The sequence below is a fragment of the Excalfactoria chinensis genome, chromosome 2 (assembly GCF_039878825.1).
Source record: "Excalfactoria chinensis isolate bCotChi1 chromosome 2, bCotChi1.hap2, whole genome shotgun sequence".
Lineage (NCBI taxonomy): Eukaryota > Metazoa > Chordata > Aves > Galliformes > Phasianidae > Excalfactoria > Excalfactoria chinensis.
The window spans coordinates 37,029,612-37,055,251 of NC_092826.1; the positions used below are offsets into that span (position 1 = coordinate 37,029,612).

Below are 25,640 nucleotides of genomic sequence, written 5' to 3' on the forward strand. Positions count from 1 at the left end.
AGGGACTGAATGGTAACAATGCCACCACAGTGACTTTGAAAATTCTTCTGTGTTTCTTGGTAACAACATACATAAAACAGAATTAAAGAGACTGGATCTATGTTTTCAAATTTTCTCTTTGTTGATTGAGGCACTCAAGATAAGTCTGATCTTCATTTGTCTGACAGAACACTAACAGAATTCTTAATTTCCAACTGATGGCCACTTTAGCATTGCTGCCATTAGATGTTGCATTTCTTATTCTCTGTGTCTATGTCATTCAGATAAGACTACAGACGTAGCTTCATTTTCTACAGTAAAGATCCCAGCCAGCTGGCTCCAAACTGCTCACCAAATTAAAAACTTAATTCTACAAAGGAGACAAAACAAACAAACCATGATTCAGCAATAACCTCACCTCCACTGCCAACCCTTAAGTGAGGTCTGAGAAGGGGTGGATCGTGACTGCACCTCTTCCAGTCACTCAGGCACACTGTATGCACCTGAGCTGCCCTGGTTTGGCCCTGGCCCTGCCTTCCCACCATGTGCTCAATCACTGGTTCAGGCCATGACTTAGCATTTCTGCTATGTACACCCTCTCTAAATTTTAAAGCTTTCCCTATAAAAATAGGAAAGTGTGGTGTAGCTGAGAGCAAGATGGTAGCTCCCAGGGCTCTAGAATCTGTAGCCAGAACAGGGAATAGGCCAAGGAGTCAACTCCATGTCTATCCTGCCATCTGTTTTGATTCTCATGCTCCAAAATTTATTTCTTCAGTTAAAAATAAATAAAAATTATTCCAATAAATAAATAAAAATTATTCCACACCTTTTATTTTTATTAAAGGAAATAAATAGAACAAAATTAACTAGCCACCCAGGACAAATTGTGTGATAAAACTTTTCACTTTTAAAATGACTAAAAACAACAGTGCAAAAGCAAACAATCTATCCTAGGTGTTTCTGTTTTGAACTTTGTCAGAAACACTAATCACTTAGGCAAACTAAAATATTATGAAATCACTTACATTTGATGATCTTCGGGTAGAAAAAAATGTTGCTCTCTCCAATGTTAATGACTGGCTTGGTCTGACCATCTGGCAGAAGGCCAACATACATCCCTTTACTCCTCACTGATTCCAGACTTACAGCTCCAGTTTCCCAATTCTTCTCAATTTTAAAGTGACAGTATTCATCACCTATGCCCTAGGAAATTGAAAACAGAAATCTGAAGTCAGCAATTGCACTGATGTACCTAGGTAAGTCGGATGTTTCTCAAGACTAACATATTACTATTTTCTAATGACATTTCAGGTTAACTTTAGGGTCTTCATAATGTACTACACCATTACACATTCACACACAGTCCACATCTTGGTACTATGTAGTCCTCTGTGACCAGAAAGGCCAATTCATAAAATGAGCAAATGAAAAAGAGAAAAAATATTCTGAATCATGTTAGGGATTAGGCAAAGTCCAGGATATATTCAGAGGAATTCCTCAGTTACTAAGCCTTTAGAAGGTTAAGGAATATGAATATATTTTTTGTCTTCATTTTACAACACTTACAACATCAGCTTCAATATCCTAGTCAACCAAAACATCAGTGTACTACTCCAATGATCTGGCCCTCCAACAGTGATAAGTGAGTATGTTTGTAGATTTAAAAGCACTATGCATGTGAACTTAGTAGCCACTGTAACACGGAATAGGCACTAGGGTTCAACTAGTTTTCAGAATAAGACAACCTCCTTGTGGCCAGTAACCAGAAACAGGCTACAAAAATCCCAGTTCAACATGTCTCAGAGAGAAGAGCTCCCTATCATATGCTATAATTTTAACCTCAAAATCCAGTAACTCCTCAAAATAAACATCCTTAATGTACATGAAAGACTCCTCTCCATCCTGTGGTGAGGGCACTGCTAAAAAAGCAACAAATTCAGAACACCTGCATTTAATATATGGATCAATTATTATTTTTATTTTTTTTTTTAAATCTCTGATCAGAGTATATTGACATCAAGGGCAAAATTGTTGAGGATCTCAGCTCTGATTCTATTTAATACTCACTTGAGTTAAACTCTCAAATAAAAATCATGAGTAGATTTGTGAATTTTAGTTCATTTTAACAGAACTACATTGCAAAAGTCAATTCAGCATGAAATTGCTTAGTTTTAATTATTCATTAGTCCTTTTTATCATCAGTCTATTTAGATTTAACACCAGTCTAAATCCCTGAACATGTTTGTATTCTGTCACATTCAAAACAATTATATCAGTTCTTATCAACAAATTGATGAAGAATTAGCAAACACCAAGTCCAATGAACAAATAATGTTTATTTCTTTCTCTAATTTTTTTTTTCCCCCTCTCTCAAGATTGAAAATGCATTGCTTACATTCCAATCAGGTAAAGAATACTACGGGTCAAAGAATCAGAATATTTCAATCATGTTCTCCAAATATATTATTTTTCCTACATGTAAAAGCTGCTCATAAATGATGAAGCATTTCAGAAAGAAAAACTCTGCATAGCTAGTTGATAAATAATAAAATCAAGTTCTTCATTTTAGACAAAAGAGAATCCAGTAAAAGATGGGATGCCGACGTGGCTCCAACATCTTCTGAAACAAACGTACACAATTAGAACTATAGTTGTTTAAAATCTCAAATTAATGCAACAGAATCTTGACACAGAGTCATCAGCTATCTGACAACAAATAAATTTCATACTTTAATTTTTTAAAATTAAAATATTTTAAAATATTATCATATTTTTATAATTAAGTGCCAACTAGGCATGATGGCTTGTCTTGCTATATTCTCCTATATTCCTTTGACAAATAAAGGAAAAGTTCTGAAAAGCCTTAAATCCAGACAATGCTTTCATTAAATTTTTATCCAAGAAATAAAGATTTTCTCCTGTCACTGACAATCTACTTAAATTATCTGCAGATGGAAATACAAAGAAGTGCTTACTGTTCCATTACACTGGCCATCTTTGATCTTCAGGTACATTCCTGGGTTTCTCACACTCTCAAACATGCAGACTCCAGAGTCAATTTTATGCACCCTCCAGTAGGATTCCTGCTGCTGCTGACCTGCTCCACTGCAGCCCCCATCAGATCTGAGAGTCAGAGCCTGACAGTGATTTGTGTTGAGTAGAATGATGGCACCATGGTGAAACACACCCTTCAGTTGAAAGATAATAAGTCCTTTGTCAATAGTACATATCTTTAGAGAGATATTTATTTCTCTAATTTGAAGCCCCTCTTATTTGCATGTACCAGCTACAGTATCACCATCATTTGCCCAAGAAGGGCAAAAAATGAAAATTTCAATCTGTTAAATTGTGGCTTCATCTGGTGGAGGAGGATCATTCCTTCAGCTTACATTTCTCGGATCCTATTAGATATGATCTACTTCCTAACCATACATTTTAGAAAAGTCTACTTAATTTCTCTCCCCAATCCGTACCTTGACGTGCACAACAAATTCCTTGGAAATTCCAGCATATCCTGTCTTTTCATCAGCTACTTTGCCTTGAAGATTGAACATTACAGTGTGACCTGGGTTCCTCGCTGACTCAAGAATGGCACAACCATTTGGTTGAAGGTGAATGCAGAGCTCACAACAAGACTTGTCTTTGCTCTAACATTGACAAAGTAGGAACAATAAATTATATTAACTGTTAGACAAAGCAAAATCCAAATCAGAGTGTATCAGTGACGTGGTTACTGTACTGTTTGAGTTTCTGTGATACTACCAGTCCAGAAGGAAATTTACTCCATATTTTCCAGATTTGCAGTTCTAATACTGAAGTTCTAAAATGTTGTACTTCTAAGCACAGAAACAGTTCATCTTAAAATGAAACAAATCTGAGAATAACCTGAAAGATACCAAAGTACCTCAACTGCAGGGAGAACAAAAATGAACTTTCTGCTACTCTAATTTGCATGATGGTGGCAAATAGTGGTTGTCCTCTTTAGTCCATATTCATCTCATGGAAAACAGAGTCAGACGTTTTATACAAAAGTACAAAGCATCACAACATTCATGTCTGTCTATTCAGATGTGCAGACTGTGTGATTCCACTGTATGAAAGGCAGTATACAAAACAATTGTTTAAATAACTTATCAACTCAATCATCATCCACATATTTAAGAAAAAAAAAAAATTGTATTGACATTTTGCTTTACATTTACCTACTGTCATTTCAAGGACCTCAAAAGTTTCCGCATAACAACATTTCTAATATTCCCTGAGAAGACAAGAATCATGCAAGACTGAAAACGAGAAAATGGAGATCCAGATTTTCAGTAGACTGCTCAAACTCATAAAATGCACATTAGCAGACAGAGAGAGAGAGGGCTTAAATTTAAGTGCCCAATTAATACTCTCTTTGTATTAAGACATATTGCAATGTGACAGATCGCAAGGTGTTCCCTGTATGGAATTACAGTAATGAACAAGAGCACTAGAAAGTCTTGCAAGGAAGCCTGACAGTTCGCCTGGCAGCCTGCTGCTGCTCCCACTGGGATATCTAGCTCTACTGAGAGTACATTATTTCCTCTAATACTAATTCATGTCATGTAAGAAAAGAACAGGACCAGATTTGCATATAAGATTATTCCCGGAAGGAAGGAAGGAAGGAAGGAAGGAAGGAAGGAAGGAAGGAAGGAAGGAAGGAAGGAAGGAAGGAAGGAAGGAAGGAAGGAAGGAAGGAAGGAAGGAAGGAAAAGCAGCTTCTTTCTTTAGTAAAAGAGAGTTTCATCAGAAAGTACTAAATTCTACAGATTATACTTGCATTCTTCAAGTGTTGAGAAAGAAAGACAACAGTAAGACTATGAAAATGGGAAGAACCAGTATGGATCAAAGTAAATCTGGCATTCTTCAGGTGATTTATGACAGGCAGGTTACATAAAAAGTCAAAAGAAACCAAAACAAAAACAACAAAGCACAGTGACAATTAAAACCAGCATTAGCATTAACACTTATCCAGAAAGAGATAATATTAGGGTATTTCAGGTATCTTGGCAAAATGTGGTAAGCTGATATGAGCTGTGGCATGGAATGATCCTTTATTCCTGCACTGAGTGATATATGCTATTAAAAATTCTACCAAGAAGTAAAAAGTAAACTGTAAGAAAAGAGACAAGGCCCTGTGGCTAAATTTGCCTATCTATTGACAATTTCCTGAGTTCAGTTGTGCACTTCATAGGTCCTTATCTGTCTGAAAGCATGATTATGCATTAGGCAGAATAAATACAGCACTGTTTTTAATCAGACAATGAAATGTTATTATGAAGCAGAAACCAGTAGCCAGTATTCGTTACCTTTCCAGTTGCGTAGCCATTAACCAGAGCAAGAGCAAGATGTGGTATCTGATGACTTCTGAATACACAAATATTTCCCCTTTTGACAATTACATTGAAAAGTCCTTAGAGTTAAATGAAAAATAAATAAATAAATAAATAAATAAAATCATATTTTCATTTAATTACAACCAATCATGTATTATTTTAAATTATATTATCTCAACAGTTTGACCTCACTGATCAATGAATCGCTTTCTTCATTCCTTTAGGAGAAGGTGCCTAGATATTAATATCTCATTTTCTGCCTTGAGGAAGAAGTTCTAGAAGCAAATGACAAGCTAAAAAAACATCTCTTGGTGAGCATACATGCTTTAAAAAATCTCTAAAAAGTAGCTCAGGTCTATGGTGTAATGAACCAGAATATCACAATGAATGACTTGGTAAATAACAAATCACTCAAGTAACATGAGGCTCTCAGGTAGAAGAACAGATTTTATCTTTTTCAGTGTATTCATACTGGATTTTTTAAAGCAAACCTTGCAGAATAGCTCATGGATTTGAAAATTTCAAATCTGGTCAGTATTTCAAAGAATTACTTCTTACAGCTCAGATATACTGATGAAAGCTAAAGTTGTGCCATTTTTAGTGTTCCCAGCAGAAACAGATGATTTTTTTGAACAACTGATGTGCCATGACACTATGCTGCCCAATCTGCACATTGCAGATGTCTCTGGAGCACTCCTGTGGTACCCATGGCATAAGATTTTCAGGTTCTTATCAGGATAATTAGGATTATATAGTCAATGACTACTGTGCCCTAGGAATGATGTCACAAACTATATGATATAGACGGGTTTTCCAGCCCTTGGGGCAAGAGATGGAGGACACATAACTATCACAAACAAGTTCTCCGTTTTACAATAGAGATAAAGCTCACTGAGAAATTAAAAATCACTAGACCAAATCTCCGCCTATGAAATCTTCCATTAATGTATTTCTGTTGCACATGACCAACCTAGTCACTCTGTTACCTACTGCACATTTAAATAACTCAAATAAATCTGAAAGAAATCATCAGAGAAAGACCTTATTCTGAAGGAAGAAGCCTTGCATGATAAATGCTTGTATTAATTTTGTACTAGTATTCATTCTGTACTCTGAACTATAAAAATGGAAACATACGGTGACAGTGTCTGCTCTTCTGACTTTCCATCTAGAATAATTGATTTATACCAGTTTGGTTTTGATCTAATTGTCTTTATAATATATTTAATTATACTGATGATATTGATGATATTTGACAGTTGTGTGACAGATTTGGTATTTGCACAGTTTTACACACACTGATGTATATCTAGCAGGTGAAACTGTACTAGAACAGTATGGAATGCAATAAAAATCTCACATGTTTTTGTCTGAAAATGTAATCATAATGAAATAAGAATTAATAGAAGGGGATGAAACAGTCTGAAGTACGAACTTGAACTCTATACATTAGGAGTCTGTGGACACTGTGGCGTTCTGTGAAATCAAAACTGACCCAAAACATCACTTGAAGACATAGCATTAAAAACAGCAAAAGTGAATTAGAAAGATTACAAATTTCTACAAGCAGACAGTATGGTCTGTCACCAGGTAACCCATGTTTTGTGATCCTAAATGGAGCTCCTAAAAGAAAGGACACTCCTCCTTTTTGTTGCCAGCATTTTCAAGTATTTCAGACATTCTCTAATCCTAAAGGTGTAGAGAGGATATTTGAGTTAGTCAGAGTCTGAATCACCAGTGCTTGAACTAAAGGACCAAACTGCTAACAAAAAGGGTGTTGCTAAAAGGCAGTAAAAGACACTTCCAATGTAGCTTTTTTGAGGTGCTTCTATAGGTTATGTTAAGTATTCCCCTGCTCTCCATGTAATCTGGTATGTCCTGCAGGGTTCTATTCTACTACTTACAAAAAGATGTATGTAAGGTCCCTAGGAAGATGTGAGAAAAGCCGTACTCCATCAGTACAAAGATGTTAAAATGTGCGGCCAATATGATACTAGCTCTAAGTGTTTGTAACATATAAGGTGGAAGCTGATAAAGAGAAGGACAGGAAGAGTGGCATTGCAGTGGGTTACAGGATGGAAACAAAAGGAAGTGCGTGTATGTGTGTATTTATAAATATATACACATACACACATATATGTGTGTGTAAATATATACACATACTATACACATTGTATTTTGTAAGGGATAGACTGTGCAAGACAACATATCTGATTTTTTCATGCTTTATATTAAAGCTAAGCATTTTATTTGTGTCTTAGAGTATATGTAAATGTCCTAAGGAAGAAAATTTTGTGTTATATTGACAGGAATCACAACAAAAAACACAGTGAATTATTAAGTCCTCTTTTCCTTATCTTTATGCATACACCAACATGAAAAATAATTTACCGTATTTATTCTTCTTGTCACCAAGAGCATCAACGCTGCTGTCTGGATAGAGGCATACGAAACCACGGGTGAGCCTGCTGTAAAACTGAAGTATATTGCCTTTCTGAAATTTCCACTTTTCAGCAGCCCACTGGTTTTATAAACAACAAGAAGAAAAGACTTATGAGTTTGACATGCTTGAGAACAACTGATGTAGTTTCACTCAAAGTACAATTAGAATTGTCAAAATAAAAATTAAAAAGTAATTCCTTACAGTTTCTTCTCTCTTGAGCTCCAGCTCTTTCCCTATACAGATAAAAACCATATGATTAATTTACAATCATCCTCATTCCATTTGACACAGTTGTTGTGAGCCTGGGTTCTCCTCACCACCAATTTTCACTTACGTCCTGGAAATGTGCTGGCATCTGTCACAGTCAGTCCTCTTGCAATGTTGCCATCATCCTGCCCATTGTCCAGCCATCTGAAAAACAGACCACTTTTCAGTAATATAACTATGACAGGCAAATCCTACAATACTGTATACCTGGTGTTTGAATATTGGTATGGAATTATTTTGTTGTTATTGTTGTTTTATTCCTTTTTTTGATTAAACAGAAAGAGATGAAAGTGCTTAAGACAGCTACTACAAATTAGAGATGTCATATTGATCCCATCAGTAATCAAAGTTGTAGTGATCAAAATGCTTGCTTGTCCTGTCTGCAAGAAGGCTACAGCAGGGAGCAAATTGTTATATGTTCCACACACAGACAACACCCATATTACATCTGAACCATGCTTTTACAGTGTTATTGTAGTGTCTTCACATCCCCTTACATAAGTCAAGTCTAACTGCATTTGAGTCTGAAAGATTCACACATTGTAGGAGCATCATCAGCAAGAATGGCATCAGGCCCTAACAATAACTAGCACATACTCTGTATTTTTCTGCCTGAAATGGGTTTGAACTCTCCCTAAATTATGTATGAAACTAGCATTATAGATCTCCTCATAGCAGTTCATCTCATCTAGAATACACAATAAAAATTAGGTCAGGCAAAGATGAGGTGCTGTGTCTGATAGGCAGAAAGCCCTTACTCACATATAAGTCAGTTTCAGTGTGCACATCACTCACTCTGAGCTGTCTCAGACAGTTATTTATTCACTCAGAGAAGTGAGAAAAGAAAATAGAATTGAGGTGCCACTGGCAAGCTGTAGATAGACTCACATGTGGCTGGACTGTTTCATTCTTAGTATTTGCACTTTATCATTTATAATTATTCCATAAGGTGTTGAGAATTAACCAGGAGCAGATAAAATTAGAAATACACTCCAGAGCAGAAGATTCAGAGCAGTAGCATCTGCAGTGGAAAAAGCAGGGAAGGTAGGACTGCTTTGAGTTATACTACAACCCAAGGCAGCAAGACAAATAAGAAGAAGAGGTGTTGTAAGATAGTTACTTTTGTGATAGCCACTTATGATAGCATGTCTTACGTTGTTCACTGGGTAAAAGAATGAAATGTTTCAAGGCTGAATTTTTTATTGCTTTTTCATTAACTAAAACACATCACAAGTTTGGGACAAGTGCAACACAGAGAGCTATGAGAAGAATCAAATAGTTTCAGTTCATTTCTTAGGAAATGTGTTTGATCTGACAGCACATCTCAGGAGAAAATCTATGGGCAATTAGAAATGTATTAAAAATCAAATACCACTAACCTGTGGCAAAGAAAAGTATAATCTAGATCTGTTACAGGATCCTTGATTACAACTTTGTCCAGATACCATCCATTTCCTTAGATTTAAAGAAAAAAAATAAAAAGTTAATTCATAAAAAGCAGATTTGGTGGACTATTGTTTCCTGTAGCTTTCTCTCTTCTCAGGTTGGAAGTTAGGAAAAGTTTCTTCTCCAAAAGAGTGGTCAGCTGCTGGAATGAGCTGCCCAGGGAGGTGGTAGAGTCACAATCTATGAAGGTGTTCAAGAAATGTTTAGAGGTTGTACTAAGAGACATGGTGTAGTAGGGAAATACTGGTAATGGGTGGACAGTCAGTCTTCAAAGTTTTTTCCAACCTTGGTAATTCTCTGATTGATTGATCCTATGATTGATTCTACAGAAACCGAAAAATATACAGCTCCATGCACTTGCAGGGAGGACTACAGCTTTTACATGCTGTAGGTACTGTAGAACTTGGAGGTGGGCCAGCAAAGCTGCTAGCTCTCTACCTGGCTATTGTGGCTCTGAGATCACATCTCCCCTTGTTTAGTCATTGTATTAAACTATTTTACTTTACTGATTGTATTATCACCAAAATTAGATTAGATGGCATCTTATCATGATACTAGAACTTCATCTGCTTTTTAAATAATAAATTCTAGAATTAGTAGCTTAGAATTAGCTTCATGAGAAGCCTCAGTTTGCCCAAGTTTTCAAAAGCATCATTCAAGTAAGCCCAGAACAAAGGCGATGGTAAGATGGATCCTTAAAGTAGGAGGCTGATAATCAAGGGCAGGTTACATTGGGAAACTCATGCTTGTCTTGCATGGCTGACAATGCTACATGGCACTGGGGGTGAAGAATAAAAGCAAGATCATCTTCATGCAAAGCTGTTTTCCTTTCTAGGCATATGTTATCTTACGAACATCTCTCTCTCTCTCACCTCTGGAACACTGTCATGCATTCTACTTTATAGATTTTATTTTATTCTAGTTTGTTTCAATGAAAAGGTGAATAACTTCACAGATAGTATTCAGAGACTGTGTAGAGATAATTCTGACCTGATCCAAGACCATTGTGTCCTATAACAATCTTGTACAAATGGCCAAGGTGCACAGCTTCCACAAGAAAGATGTCAGTCTGTAATAAATCAACATATTTCAGTAAGATCTGAAAAGCAAGAAACTCTTCAGACTCAGAACCCAAAGACCTACTTAAACCCATAAAAATCTTCATTCAAAGATACATTTAAAATATCATTTAATGATAATTCCAGAATAAATCAGGGACTGTTTTCCTGAAACAAAATAAATAAGCCTGATCACTTTGTATATAGCAGTATTGTATATAGCAGGGATGAAAGTCAGAATAAAAACCTGTTCAAAGCTTAATTTGGCATAAACTTTTACAAGCTGCAGTAGATTTCATCACCAGAAATGCAGTCATAATATATAAAGTTTAATTTTCTCTTCATTTGTTAAATCAAATTACATGACTATCCTTCCAACCCAAGCCATTCTATGACTCTACAATAAAGTAATTAAGTATGAAAGTGCACAGTTTATGTGTTTTATAAATGAAAATTCTATTAATCTTTCAAAAGCATTGATGTACCATTAGAATGTAATTTTGGCTTAATTGTGGAATTTCGAACTAACATAGGAATGCAGTAATTATGTCTCATAATTGCGGTATTACTGCCCTCTGGAGAGGGAAAAGCCAGACAAACACATCAGAAAAAGCTCTTGTACTCACTTGTCCTTTCAAAAATTTCTTGGGTTTCTGTGACCTGATCAGCTGTCTTGATCCTGTATCACCTTTTTCTCCACAGATAGAAATATATACATCAGCTTCAGTTCCAGCATTCCACAGATCTCCTGTTGTCACATGCACTTCATAGACAGTGACTGAAAATAGAAATGACAACATTTCATATTACAAACATTATTATATTTAGACTAACATCTAACTGCAAATGTGCCTGTAGACTACAAATGCATTTGTGTCAAGAGCAGTTAGATTATAAAATCCACAAAATCCTATTGAAGTAAAATAATGAAAAAAAAAATGTATAAACTTCCTTCGATGTTATATTTGTGAGGGTTTGTTTGTTTGATTGGGTTTATTGTTGTTGGTTTTTTTAAATCCAAGGATGCAAAAAGAACTGAATTTCAAAAGCACAATAGTATGATTTTGTCCTGTTGCCTCATCTGAAATCATCACCAAGCTGAAAAGCAAATAGCAGAAGCCCAAGATTAGGCTCACCATAAGTATTGGCATCAAACTACAGTGAGCAGCAGGATACGTTAACATTTGGAATGCACTGGTTCAACAAAGAAACAGAAATCCAGCACCAAAATTTTATTTTTCTTTTACTTTTTCAGAAAGCTGCACTGATTTAATATTTTATGCTTCCTGCAATAGGTTAGTACAGACTTCCTCTGTGACATTTCATACAGAAATTCTTTAAAGCCTATAGAAAAAAGAGGGGATTAAGTTTAATAAAGAAGCTCTTTAAAAGAAATAAATAATCCAGATTCAAAAAGGCAAAATAACATTTGAGTCTAAATCCCACAAAACTGGAATAAAGGCTATGACATATTAAAAATATATAACAACAGAAAGCAGTGATTTTTAGAATGTGGACATCAGAACTCCAGAAAACTTAAGATAAAAGCATGTAATGATAATTCTCAACAGAAACACAGGAAGGGCAAAATTTATGCCAGCACATAGTGACAATATTAACTAGACCAAATGAGTTAGAGAGAATGAAATGAGGAGAGAACAAACTCATATTCTGGAACACAAGCTCTTCCTCCTGATGTAGGTATCCTTGTGCTATTTTGTCTTACAAGAACAAAAATCTTTCTAGGCAATTGGATCCAGAACAACAAGATCATTAGCATCGTTCAATTATCAGTTTCCACTTTCAATACGTTAAGAAGTTTTCCTGCAATTCGCCTGAAGGAGGTTGCTCCCATATCTCATTCTGCTGATGGACCAACAGTGATTTGGTCCATTTATTCATAATCAGTCCTTATATGCAGTTATTTACAGCTTTTCCCCCAATGCTTGTTTTTGGTGTTCTTTTTCTCTGTCTTTTTTTTCTATGACTATCTCATGTTTATTCACATGGCACTTGTGCTTAGCAGACTACACAAGCTGACTTAAAATAATTCAGCCTTGATAAAGGTAACCATCTAGCTAAAACAGTAGGCTCTCTTCACAGATGGTTTTTATGTGCCCACACAGAGCTCTGTGGTACAGTGTTGACTTGCTTCTAGTATCACAGCTAAATGCTTAGAAAAACTCTCAGGGTACCACTGCATTCCACTGGAATATTGTACTATAGGTATATATTATTAATAAACAGAAGGTTGAAGTTAAAAATAGCTAAATAAAAAAAAAAAAAAAAGCAAGGAATTTTCACAATTTTTGGCACTCCTCTTTAGCTCTCATGAACGTAGGGAGAACCCCTGATCTTAATAAGCATTTGTAAGTATTGATAGTTCTTATATCCTAAGACATAGATAGGTGACTCACCTTTCCTTTAGACATTTCACAGAACAATGTGCAGAATGGAGATAAAGAAAAAGGAATTCTATTCTTAGTACATACTTTTGCCCATAAGTGCAAAAAATTCAATGAATAAACATTGTAGCCTGAAATGAGAGAATTTCAGGAATAAGATTGTTTGCAAAACTTCTTCTTTCCCCTATACCTATGAATAAGGAAAGACAGAACAAAGAGGTAGAATACTTTTCTCATTTCAGATCAACTATTATCATTTGGACCAAAGCCAGCCACATTTAGGCCACAGAAGCTTTTGACAGTTTTCAACAGCAGAGTCATGTACTATTTTTTTCCAGAGCACACTGCCTCAAACGTTTGAGTATCAACAACAGTCAATGTTGCCTTTTATCTTCATCTTCCACCATGTCACCACCCAATCTATTTACTTCTCCAAACTTTTACTTGCAGTACCCACATGAACTGGTTCCCCATTTTACAGTGAAGCAGGAAAGAGAATTTGTTTCTCCAGATCAACAATCCTCTCTCCAATGCTACAACTTCCTCCAGCATAAATTACCCACTGTACAGTTTCGGCTTCAAGAAAAGCAGAGGTTTGCCAGTCACCGAACACTGTAACTCTGATTTACCCCCTGCAAGAAGTTCATATAATCAAATTTTGTAGACATGAGTTGAAGGGAAAAAAAGTAGGATAGCTGAGGATAAAATGTCAAATGAATGGTGCTCACTCCATCAGAATTAGAGCCACGATGTCACTACATAATACTTCTTAACAGCTTAATTCAGATGTTTTCTCTTTGAACACAAAACTGTTAAATCAGAAAGTGATTCAGCCTCTTTTTATTCAGAAATTGGTTTTAAAGGGCCTCTTATTATCTCTCTTTCAGCCTGAATCCAGACCTCTTCCCTTGTTCTGTTATCAAAATATCTTCTCTGAAGTTAAAAGCTGTTTTCTTTTTTTCACTGTCTCATGCAGAAATATAATATTGGCAAAAAGACACAGAGGCTGTCTTTCAATTACTAAGCTAGAGATGAAGCTCTCTTCTCCAAAGCTTTCAGCATGACCCCTCTTATACTGAGAAAATACATGGTCCTTTTCTTCTTTTCCTGTGTGAGAGAAATTGTTAACTGCAAAATGGAGATCGAGAGAATTAAGTATGCTGTTGCTCATTATAATGTACCAAGAGTACTTGATAATGAAAATCTTTCATTATATCTTTATTTCAGAAACAAAGGAACAACTTACTCAGAAAGTAGGACTTAAAAATTGTAAGATGGAAAAGACCAAGGTCTCTGAGTAGTATTAAGTAAGGGAACACTGGGAAAGAAATATTGCATGTAGGGGAGCTGAGCATATTCAATTACACAACATTTTAATTGTTGTTAATTAACATTTATTTAAAAGGTTGGTTTTTGACCAACGTGTTTGTATATCCCTCTACACTAATAATATCAAAGTTTCCCAAAGAGATCATGGAATCACAGAATGACTTGGGTTGGAAGGGACCTCAAGGATCATGAAGTTGCAGCCCCCCTGCCTGGCAGGGCCACCATACCTCCACAATTACTAGATCAGGCTGCCCAGGGCCCCATCCAACCTGGCCTTGAACACCTCCAAGGACGGGGCATCCACAGCCTCCCTGGGCAGCCTGTTCCAGGACCTAACCACTCTCCTAGTAAAGAACTTCCCCCTGACATCCAATTTCCCCTTGTCCTGCTATTATCAGACCTTTCGAAGAGTTTACTCCCCTCTTCGATATAGGTTCCCTTCAGGTACTGAAAGGATGCAAAGAGGTCACCCCGCAGCCTTCTTTTCTCCAGGCTGAACAAGCCCAGCTCCTTCAGCCTATCTTCATAGGGGAGGTGCTTCAGTCCCCCGATCATCTTCGTTGCTCTCCTCTGGACCCTTTCCAACAGCTCCACGTCTTTCTTGTACTGAGGGCTCTATACCTGGACACAGTACTCCTGATGGGAACTCACAAGAGCAGTGTAAAGAGGGAGAATAGATCAAAAGAGAATCAGACATGAGGACAAAGGTTGACTGCATCACAGGCTTTTTGTGCCGTCAAAGATATGAAAATCATAACCACTTAGGATCACAAATCAGTGTGTTTAGGTCTGCCCAGTCCTGCTCTACAGTATTTCATGAAACATTTGAAGCTGTTAACTAGATAATGGGAGGGGAGGGGTAATTCCTTCTATTCTTTTTCTTTTCATATTAATGAGGCACATTACATTATAACCTTTTCTTCTGGTCTTCTTTACAGGGTCTTAATCTCTCATTATTACTAGAGTTACTATTGAGAGGTATGTTTGCCAACATTCATGTGCCATTTCTGGACTTCTGTCCCTCAACTTCATTTATAGCCTCTTCCTCTGTTCTGCAACCTAACAGCAATGGCTGTTACAGTTTCAGTGATGGAATTATATATATATACAATTTTCTGGAATATTATTTTGTTCCAAACCCAAAAATCATAAGTGTTCTGGAAACCTGTCTCAGCTACTTATATGAAAGAAACTAAAGTGGTATCTGAAATAGTCATAGTAGAACTGCAGTTCTCAGTTACTGAAAGTAGAGTCTTTAACTTTACTCACAATGATCTCATGACAATTGTGTTACAGAATCACAGAATCACAGAATGACCCGGGTTGGAAGGGACCTCAAGGATCATGTAGTTCCAACCCCTCTGCCTAGCAGGGCCACCAAACATACGTCTTTACTAGATCAGGTTGCCCAGAGCCCCGTCCAACCTGGTCTTGAACACCTCCAAGGACGGGGCATCCACAACCTCCCTGGGCAGCCTGTTCCAGGACCTAACCACTCTCCTAGTAAAGAACTTCCCCCTAACATCCAACCTAAATCTTCCCTCTTTTAACTTAAAACCATTTCCCCTAGTCCTGCTATTATCAGCCCTTTCGAAGAGTTTGCTCCCCTCCTGGGAGTAAGTTCCCTTCAGGTATTGAAAGGCTGCAATGAGGTCACCCCGCAACCTTCTCTTCTCCAGGCTGAACAAACCCAACTCCCTCAGCCTGTCCTCATAGGGGAGGTGCTCCAGCCCCCTGATCATCTTCGTGGCCCTCCTCTGGACCCTTTCCAAAATCTCCGTATCTTTTTTGTACTGAGGGCTCCACACCTGGACACAGTACTCCAGATGGGGCCTCACAAGAGCAGAGTAGAGAGGGACAATCACCTCCCTATCCCTGCTGACCACCCCTCTCCTGATGGAGCCCAGGATCCCATTTGCCTTCCGGGCTACCAGAGCGCACTGCTGGCTCATGTTAAGTTTCTCATCTATTAGGACCCCTAGGTCTTTCTCTGCCGAGCTGCTCTCAAGAACAACTCCTCCCAGTCTGTACAAGTGCCTGGGGTTCTTCCGGCCCAAGTGCAAAACCTTGCACTTTGCTGTGTTGAACCTCATTAGGTTCACCCGAGCCCAGCTTTCCAGCCTGTCAAGGTCCCTCTGAATGGCATCCGTTCCCTCCACCGTATCGACTGCACCACTCAGCTTGGTGTCATCAGCAAACTTGCTGAGGGTGCACTCCATTCCCTCATTGATGTCATTAATAAAGATGTTAAAGAGCACCGGTCCCAAGACAGACCCTTGAGGGACACCGCTCGTTACCGGCCTCCACCTGGACATAGAGCCATTGACCACCACCCTCTGTCTGCGGCCTTTCAACCAATTGCTTATCCATCTAGTTGTCCACCCATCAAATCCACTTCCCTCCAATTTGGAGATGAGGATGTGATGGGGGACCATGTCAAAGGCCTTGCTCAGGTCCAGGTAAATGACATCGGTCGCCTTCCCTTCGTCCACCGACGCCGTCACTCCATCATAGAAGGCCACAAGATTAGTTAAGCATGACCTTCCCCTGGTGAAGCCATGCTGGCTGTCTAGGATCACATGCTCGTTCTTTATGTGATCAAGCATGTTGTCCAGGAGGATCTGTTCCATAATCTTCCCAGGCACGGAGGTGAGACTCACCGGCCTGTAGTTACCCGGGTCCTCCCTGCTCCCCTTCTTGTAAATGGGAGTAACGTGACCCTTCCTCCAATTATCCGGGACCTCATGTGACAGCCACGACTTCTCAAATATGATGGAGAGCGGCTCAGCAACCACCTCAGCCAGCTCCTTCAGGACTCTGGGATGCACGCCATCTGGCCCCATAGACTTATACTCATTCAGTCTAAGGAGGCAATCTCGGACTTGCTCTACCCTTACAGTGGGGAGGGATTTACCTCCTTGGTCCCCACATAGAGGTATGGGGGTGCAAGACTTAGGGACGTGAAAAAGACTAGAATCCTGGCCACCAGTAAAGACCGAGGTGAAGAACTCATTCAGCACCTCAGCTTTCTCTTCATCTGTTGAAGCCATTTCTCCTTTTAAATTTACCAAAGTAGGTATGTCCGTTTTGGCCTGTCTCTTCTGGCCAATGTACCTGTAGAAGGTTTTCTTATTGTTTTTCACGTCCCTCGACGTGTTTCTTTTGTTTACTGGCTTTTTTATTTTTTTTTCTAATAAAAATATAAACCAGTAATTGTGAGATGTCTTTACTATTGCCCCTATTTTAGAGCAAACACAGATGCTTAAAATCCTGTCAAATCAGGATCCTTTCTAAAGGATCTGTGAAATCAAAGTGACTCTGCTAACTCTTCTCTGGTGGTTCTTAACCTTTTATCTGACTGTGCCCAATAACCACAGGAAAACAGCACAGAAAATATGCTCCAGCTGCCAAAAAAAAGAAAAGAAAAAAAAAAAAAAAAAAAAAAAAAAAAAAGACAGAGGAACTGATGAAATGAAATGAAGAAATGACATCATCTCTAGCAGCATCTACTTGTGCTCTGACATAACTGATGTGGTATTGCGTTTACCTGGAAGAATAGGCTGACCCTGATGTGAAACAGGAAGCTCCATGGATATTTCCCCATCAGCCTGGTCCCAGGCCAGCCATCGATTTGCAGGGAAAGAAAACTGCTCCCCTGATAAAAGATTCAGCAACTGCACCTAAAGCAGAAAAAGGAATTGCAATTTGATTTACTGATCTGAGTCAAAATAGACAGTATAGAACTCGACAGCTGTAGAATGCTGTTAAAACTTGTGCAGGTTAAGCTCTGTGCCACGATCACAAAAGCACAAATTTGGGACATGTCTGCTGCCTGGATACAGCTGCACCCAATTTGACTTTTCACTCAATCAAATTCAGGAAGACAGGGCAGAGTAAGTAAAGCACAGACCAGAAACAGGGTTTATCAGATCAGGTGTAGTTTGACAAAATCCAGCCTTGTTGCTGCAGCTGATATATCCAGGCAGGCAGGCACTAGGTGGCATGGCTTAACTAATGGGGAAGTTCTCGCTGGGAAGTTCAGCAATGCTTGTTAATCTATTCCTTTTATTTAATTTATTGTTAGAACAAGAATTAAAAGAAAAGGTTACAATTCTTCAAAACTGCTTCTGATATAAATAGTCTCCGATAGTGCTGGCTCCAGTACTAGCCTGCCCCATAAAACTTTCTTCCATATCCAACTTCCAACACAGCAGTAGAAGGACCATATGCATGTCAGCTAAAGAATCAAAAGAGATCCAGCTATTATGCACTTCAAAGCATTCTGTAGTAAGAATCTCATTGACTGTTATGTAGTAGAATAGTCTCTGATTATGCTAATTTTACTAGTAGCTACATTAGAATTTCAGCCTGCAGAGAGAAGAAAAACTGCTTTCACCTGTAACTTCATTCCTAATCTGAGCTTTGTAGAGCCCAATCTTCTTAATTAGGATATTGAATTAATTCTGTGTTATTTGAAACACTAATTATTTTTATTGCTTTAATACTAAAGTTAAAGAAATAAATTTATGCTATCTGAAAAACTTAGTACACTTTAGCCTGTCAATATCTGCTGAGGGATCTTGAAAGAGAACTTGGAGCCAGTGAAGCAGTATCATGATCATTTGCAGTCCTGAAACCATCTCAGTACCAATACATTTGAAGAAACCATGGTATACTGAGGGGGAAGTAACGTGCCTAACAACCATTAAAATTCTGCTGTTACAGATAACTCATTTTCAGATCTTGTAGCAAAATATATATTTCCTAAAGAACAATGGCATTGAGTGTCTGGCCATCCTTCTGTATTTTGTTTCACTCCTATGAAGTCTCGAAATTAGTAGTTTTACTCCTTTGGATCTCTATCTAACAAAGTCACCGACCATGGGGGTGTTCAAGAAACATTTGGATGTTGTGTTGAGGGATATGATTTAGCTGAGAAGTATTGGTGATGGTTGGACTGGATGATCTTTTAGGCCTTTTCCAACCTTGATAATTCTGTGATTGTCACTCTTAGTACATGACTAACATCAAGGATAAAATCCAGATACTTTCATTCCAATCCAGTTACCTATGTACTGTGTATAACTGAAATCAGAAACAGAACTTGCTGATTCTCTCCACTTTATAAAATCATAAAAGTTGGAAAGACCTCTAAGATCATCTAGTCCAACCATCCACCTACTTCTAGTGTTGCCTATTGAACCATGTTCCTTAGTACAGCATCTCCACGTTTCCTTAAAACCTCCAGGGATGGTGACTCAGCCACCTGTTCCAGTGCCTCAACACCCTTTCAGAGAAGAAATTTTTCATCACATCCAACCAGAAGCCATTCCTCCATGTCATTTCACTGTTACCCAGCAGAAGAGGCTGATTGTCACCTCACCACAACCTCCTTTCTTCGAGCTGTAGAGTGATAAGGTATCCCCCAAGCCTCCTCTACTCCAGATTGAGCAATCCCAGTTCCCTCAGTCACTTCTCATAAGACTTGTGCTCCAGTCCCCCCCTCCCCAGCTTCTCTGCCCTTCTCTGGGCACACTTTGTGGCCTCAATGTCTTTGTTGTAAGGAGGGGCCCAAAACTGAATGCATTACTCACGGTGTGGCCTCACCAGAGCTGAGTACAAGCGGATAATCACCTCCCTGTACCTGCCAGCAAAACTATTTCTGATACAAGCCATGATGCCATTGGCCTTCTTGGCCACCTGGGCACACTGCTGGCTTGTGTTCAGCCAAGTGTCAGCCAACACCCCCAGGTCTGTTTCCTCTATGCAGTCTTCCAGCCACTCTGCCCCAAGCCTGTAGCGTTGCCTGGGGTTGTTGTGGTCAAAATGTAGAACCCAGCATTTGGTCTTGTTGAACTTCATTCCATTGGCTACAGCCCAGCTATCCAGCCTGTCCAGATCCCCCTGTAGGGCCTCACTACCCCCAGGCAGATCAACACTTCCAGCCAACTTGGTGTTGTCTGCAAACTCAGTGAGGGTGCACTCAGTGCCCTCATCCAGATAATCAGTAAAGATACTAAATAGAACAGGCCTCAATACTGACTTCTGGGGAACACCAACACCACTTATGACCAATGGCAAGTTGGATTTAATTCCATTTACTGCTACTCTTTGCACCCAGCAATCCAAACAGTTCCTTTCTCAGCCAAGAGTGTACCTGTCCCAGCCATGGGCTTCCAGCTTCTCTAGGAGAATAGTGTAGGAAATAGTGTCAAAGACTTCGCTGAAGTCTAGGCAGTCTATATCAATAGCCTTTCCTTCATCCACCAGGGAGATAATTCAATCATAGAAGGAGATAAGGTTGATCAAGCATGAACTGTCTTTCATGAACCCATGCTGATTGGACCTAATTCCCAAGCTGTCCCACACTTGCTGTTTGATCTCACTTAAGATGATCTGCTCCATAATCTCTCCTGGTACCAAGGTCAGGATAGCAGGCTTGTAGTTCCCTAGATCCTCCTCACAACCCTTCTTGTAGATGGGAGTCATATTGGCAAGCCTCTAATTATCTAGAACCCCTTTGGTTGATCAGGAATGCTGACAGACAGTGGAAAGAGGCTTGGCAATCATTTCTGACAGCTCCTTCAGCATCCTTATTGCATCCCTATTGAACTTGTGGCAGCCTAAATTGGGTGGGTCTCTAACTTTTTCCACCTGCATTATGAAGGGTTTGTTTCACTCCCTATCCCAGGCCTCCAAGACAGTACTCTGGGAATTACCAGTCGGACAATTAAAGATAGATGTAAAGATGGCATTGAGAACTTCAACTTTTTCCTTATCCTCAGTGGTCGTATTCTCAAACACATCCAAGGAAAGAAAAGGATGGAGATTCTCCTTAGCACTACAGTGCCCAGATTGAGTACAAGCTTGGGTTTTTGCCTTTCTAATTTTCTCACTGCATATTCTAGCAACTTTGCCTTTTCTGCATTGTGATCTTTTTTAAGGGAGGAGGGAAAATAATCTGTCATTATCTTTGCCTCCTCAGAGTCACAGAATTAGAAACACTTGCAGTGTAGCTCTGATGCTGTAAATAAGAACATGGAGTCAGTTGTCAATCTGAAGAGGACTTGGCAAGACTGAGTTCAGTGACTTTCTGGGTTTCAACAAACTCTGGGCACACAAAAGCTACAGAAGACTCAAGACTACAGTAGAGAAACTTACTGTTTTCCTTACTGTTCATTCATGTACTTTTAAAGAAATACAATATACATTTCTCACTAAAAAGCAAGCAAGCAAAGAAGATAGATTGCCTCTCATTCTTCATAAATCCACTCCACAATAAATAATCTCTTAAGCAAAGCTACAAGTACTTCATGAGGCTAACATACTTCTCCCACGGAATTTTTCTGACATGTTTTGACACTATTGTCATAGAGACTGCTTTTGGAAGGATAAAATTCCTACTTGTTTCTTTACCTCTTCACAATGCCAGGCAGGGCAACTTCCTGCATTAGTATGTCCAATGCGTATTTTGTAGAGATTTCCTATGTTTCCTGCATGAACCTGTAAAAGGAACACCACTGGTGAAATACAGTACATTCCTTAAAACACATATAACAAAAGTTCATTTAGTAACTATCAGTAACATTTTAGTTTAGATTAACTAACTATTCTGATATTTAAACTAGTGATTCCAAAATATTTTGCTCCAGACTACTATTGGATGCTTGCTCTTTTAAACAAAACAAAACAAACAAAACAAAAACAAACAAACAAACAAAACAAAACAAAACAACAAAAAAAAAAAAAGACAAATTCTGTGGCCTGCTAGCCCCATCTAAATGATTCAAGATGCTGCTGCAGCTATTTTGTTCCCCAGTGAATACTGGTCTCAGTAGGAGATGAATACAGATTGTAGGCATTACTAAAAAAATATAGCTTGACCCCAAAGAATGTCACAGTTTAGCATCTGTACCACTGACCTGATAAAAAATGAATTCTGTATCCCTGGCATCTCCCACTACCTTTGAGTTTCTCTCTGCCCCTCTTGGATGGCATGTTTTACAATTTTGAAACAACTGTGTTCATCTTTGACATTTCTTTTTACAAATCATTTCAATTAAATCCACTTTAAAAGCTGTATTTGAAAGATTAGCTCTTGGGCAGGCCGGATGAGTACATCCAGTACAGATAATAGGGTGCTGAGGGAATCACTTTATGTGAAGGTTATTCAAACAAGTAGTCATGAACTTAAGTGTAGAGTCAGAAAGCTTATTTTCAAAGCACTGGAAATATACTGTGAGTGCCTCTCCTTGCTGCAATTTTTATTTTTTTTTTCTGATTATGTAGCCTTTGCCTCCTTTCCATGCTTTCTACAGAATTTATTTCCACATTTTCATTTACAGTATAAATAATACAGAATTTGGGTGTGAACCAAATTCTTTGTATTCTGAACAAACCATAATTAACTTGGATCTAGCACAGAAAGCAAGCAGAGAGGCTTGACTCCTATACATTTTACCGTACACCTCCTTAACTGTATTAAGTGCCATGGAAACTCACCTAATTGGAAAATGCCAGTTTCCAAACTAGGGACTGTCTCCACATCTTGCATTTAGGAGACATTTGAGAAGAAATGAATAGCAGCAATAGGAGAAGAAAGCAGAGCTAAAAACATCTCTTACAATGGTATTTTAAACCCTTGTTACTTATTTTATCTACTCCTTCCAAACTTGTTTTGGTTTTGTTTTCTGTATCACACATGGAGAATGGCACAAATATCAGAGGTGCTGGATTCTCCTGGGAAACTCCATCAGCTGATGAGACCTAAGTACTTCATTTCCTACATCCCAGACAGCTGTGAGACCAGAAACAGGTGAGTTCCTCATGAATACTGCCATTCAGTATATTTTGTCAGAAAAGTACTTGCTATCCTGGATGCTAAGGATGGAAATAATCATTTGTTACATGGTCTTGTAGCAGATACCTGCTAAACTTCACATTGACAGTCCCACATATATGCTTAGACTCTGTGTTTCTTGATAAGAGACCCTACTTGGGCTTATTTGAATCATCAAGGAACAAGACTGAGAGAGGAGGAATTTACATGTGTAACTGGGAGCTGTTAACTGAAATTAGACAGCAAAGATTTAACAAAGTTCAAACTTTATTCCACCCTCTAATTCTCCACATTCACTTCATTTTTAATATAGTTGCTCCGCTTCAAATATTAAAACTACAGAAGTATCAGTTGTCCTCTTCCCAGTATTTTTGGGCACTATATAAACTAATCAGTAGTTCCTCTTAAGCAGACAAGAAATATGTTGGAACAAACCAGTTTTTTGATGGGTTAGGGGAAAAGGATACTACATTTATTTCTCTGTTTACATCCTGCTTCTTGTTTACAGATATATGTGTTATACAAAATATCATATAGACTTTGAAATTTCATGTAATCTAGGAGGACACAAGAAAGTAATGCAATAAATATAAATTACTTACTGTGAAGACATCTTCACTGCCTCTCTGAAATAATTTCCCCTTCTCTCCATCAAGAAAAATAGGCCCTGAACTGCCATGATTCCCATACAGTATGATATAAACCTTTGAGCTTGTTCCTGCAGATGGCATATCGCTGGTGAGGACTGACACCTTCCATTTCCCAGCTATCAAAAGATAAAAAGACTTGCTGAATTACTGAAGCTCAAGATTCCTAAGTAAAGTGTATTTCAGTAATCAGAATTCTAAATAATATCATGTCGAATATAAAAATATGTATTTCCCAAAGATACAGCAAATATTGTCTGTGGTAAGTTGTGCATGCGAAAATCAAGAAATGTCAGGTTGCATTTACATCTTTTCTGTATGCATGCGATAGGTGACAAACTCAAATTGCATGACTGTGTATCAGTTTTCAAATACAACATTTGAAACGTTGTATTAAATTGTATGAAATAGGTATTCCTGTTTGTTTAGGATATGCCAGCTCTGCCCAGAGCAGTGCTGTGTAACAACACCCTTGCAGGGTCTCAACAAGCTACTTCTGGAACGACAAACTCATTGCTTTAAGCATTAAGAACTCTTAAGGTATGTCTACAAAGCCATGCAGATGTAACAGCTCAGACAAAATTGTCCAGTATGTTCTTGCATTGCAGTGTTGGCATTATACCTTCAGATATCAATACTCTTTCTACAGGTTAATTTCATTTTTAACAAGACCGAGTATATGGATTTAGGCTTTGGCTTAGTGGAAGGTGAGTATCAAGAGCATGGAGTCAAGAGAAATGATATCACTGAGGGGTGGCTGATAACAGTTTTTCATATTAACAACAATGTTAGGAAGGACTATTAAGAAAACATTCTCAAAACAGCTGATTCCCATCTCAAATGATGAACATTTAAGCACCTCTCAAGCTTATAAATATTGTTTAGCACCACTGATTAATGTAACTGTTTCTCAAAATAGACACTCTTTAAAGCACAAAAGTAGTATTGAAGAGCTTTATTAATTACAGAAGATCCCTGCCACCTACACTACATTTTACTTATGTTACTTTTCCATCCGTCACAGCATCCTCATCATATCCTTTCTAGCTAAAACACTGAGAAATAAGATAGTAAGGGCATGACATAATGATTATTTTTCTTGACTGAGATGCCTAAAATATATCTATGTGTCTTAAATTCCAGGCAATAAGAATTCCTACAGTTCAGTTGTAAGATTCAGTGAAACCAATTTTGTTTCCAGTATCACTCCATGTTTTCAGTGTTAGCCATGCACACTTTCTTTCTTAAATAATTTAACAGACACTGATGCATACACAGGATAAAGCTAAAGCTGACTATTTTTGAGGACCAATGAAAAGACTGATTTGAGGAATTTGCATTTTGTTTTCTACGGCATTCTAGAAAAAATAAGGTAGGATTAGTACCTTTATTAGCTCATATTTAGCCATATCTAAAAGAAAAGTTGTTTAAGAAATAGATTAGGCTGACCTAGTCTAGGTGTTTGTGTCAGTAAATTTCTGAATGGGAAACAAATGAGTTGAGAATCTATGTCCTCCATGCCTCTTAGCTGCTATGTTTGAATTATTAATACTGCTTTTAATAAAAGGCAGAAAAAAGTGCCCAGTATAGACACATTATAAATTCTAACCTCTAATGAGGTCTGATGGTAGAATCTATGAGTCCTGCCTGTAGTCAAGCTTTTGGTATAAGCATTTTGTTCTGTGTGGCCATTATGCTAGTACATAAATCACGCGTTCTTTGGGAATTGCAGTGGTGTAGAATTAGAAACCATTAAAATAGATATTGTTCCCCAGACTTTGAGTGAAGAGCCAGGAAATCATTAACAGAGTCCTTGCTTCATCTTTGAGGACAAAACTGCCAGTTCTGAAATGCAGCAGAGTGAATA

At 38.2% G+C, this 25,640-nt stretch overlaps 1 protein-coding gene across 1 annotated transcript in view; it reads right to left on the reverse strand.

Moving 5' to 3' along the window:
- Nucleotides 1–25,640, reverse strand: part of RP1 (RP1 axonemal microtubule associated) — a 208,576-nt gene that overhangs the window by 125,588 nt on the left and 57,348 nt on the right. Inside the window, exons 5-18 of the mRNA XM_072328072.1 lie at nt 23,729–23,892; nt 21,704–21,790; nt 17,835–17,967; nt 11,180–11,331; nt 10,486–10,564; nt 9,429–9,504; nt 8,117–8,193; nt 7,984–8,015; nt 7,731–7,860; nt 5,313–5,416; nt 3,453–3,626; nt 2,955–3,167; nt 1,001–1,182; nt 398–513 (exon numbers count right to left, since the gene is read on the reverse strand). Of these exons, the coding sequence (XP_072184173.1) occupies nt 398–513; nt 1,001–1,182; nt 2,955–3,167; nt 3,453–3,626; nt 5,313–5,416; nt 7,731–7,860; nt 7,984–8,015; nt 8,117–8,193; nt 9,429–9,504; nt 10,486–10,564; nt 11,180–11,331; nt 17,835–17,967; nt 21,704–21,790; nt 23,729–23,892 (1,719 nt within the window). The remainder of the gene's footprint in view (nt 1–397; nt 514–1,000; nt 1,183–2,954; nt 3,168–3,452; nt 3,627–5,312; nt 5,417–7,730; nt 7,861–7,983; nt 8,016–8,116; nt 8,194–9,428; nt 9,505–10,485; nt 10,565–11,179; nt 11,332–17,834; nt 17,968–21,703; nt 21,791–23,728; nt 23,893–25,640) is intronic.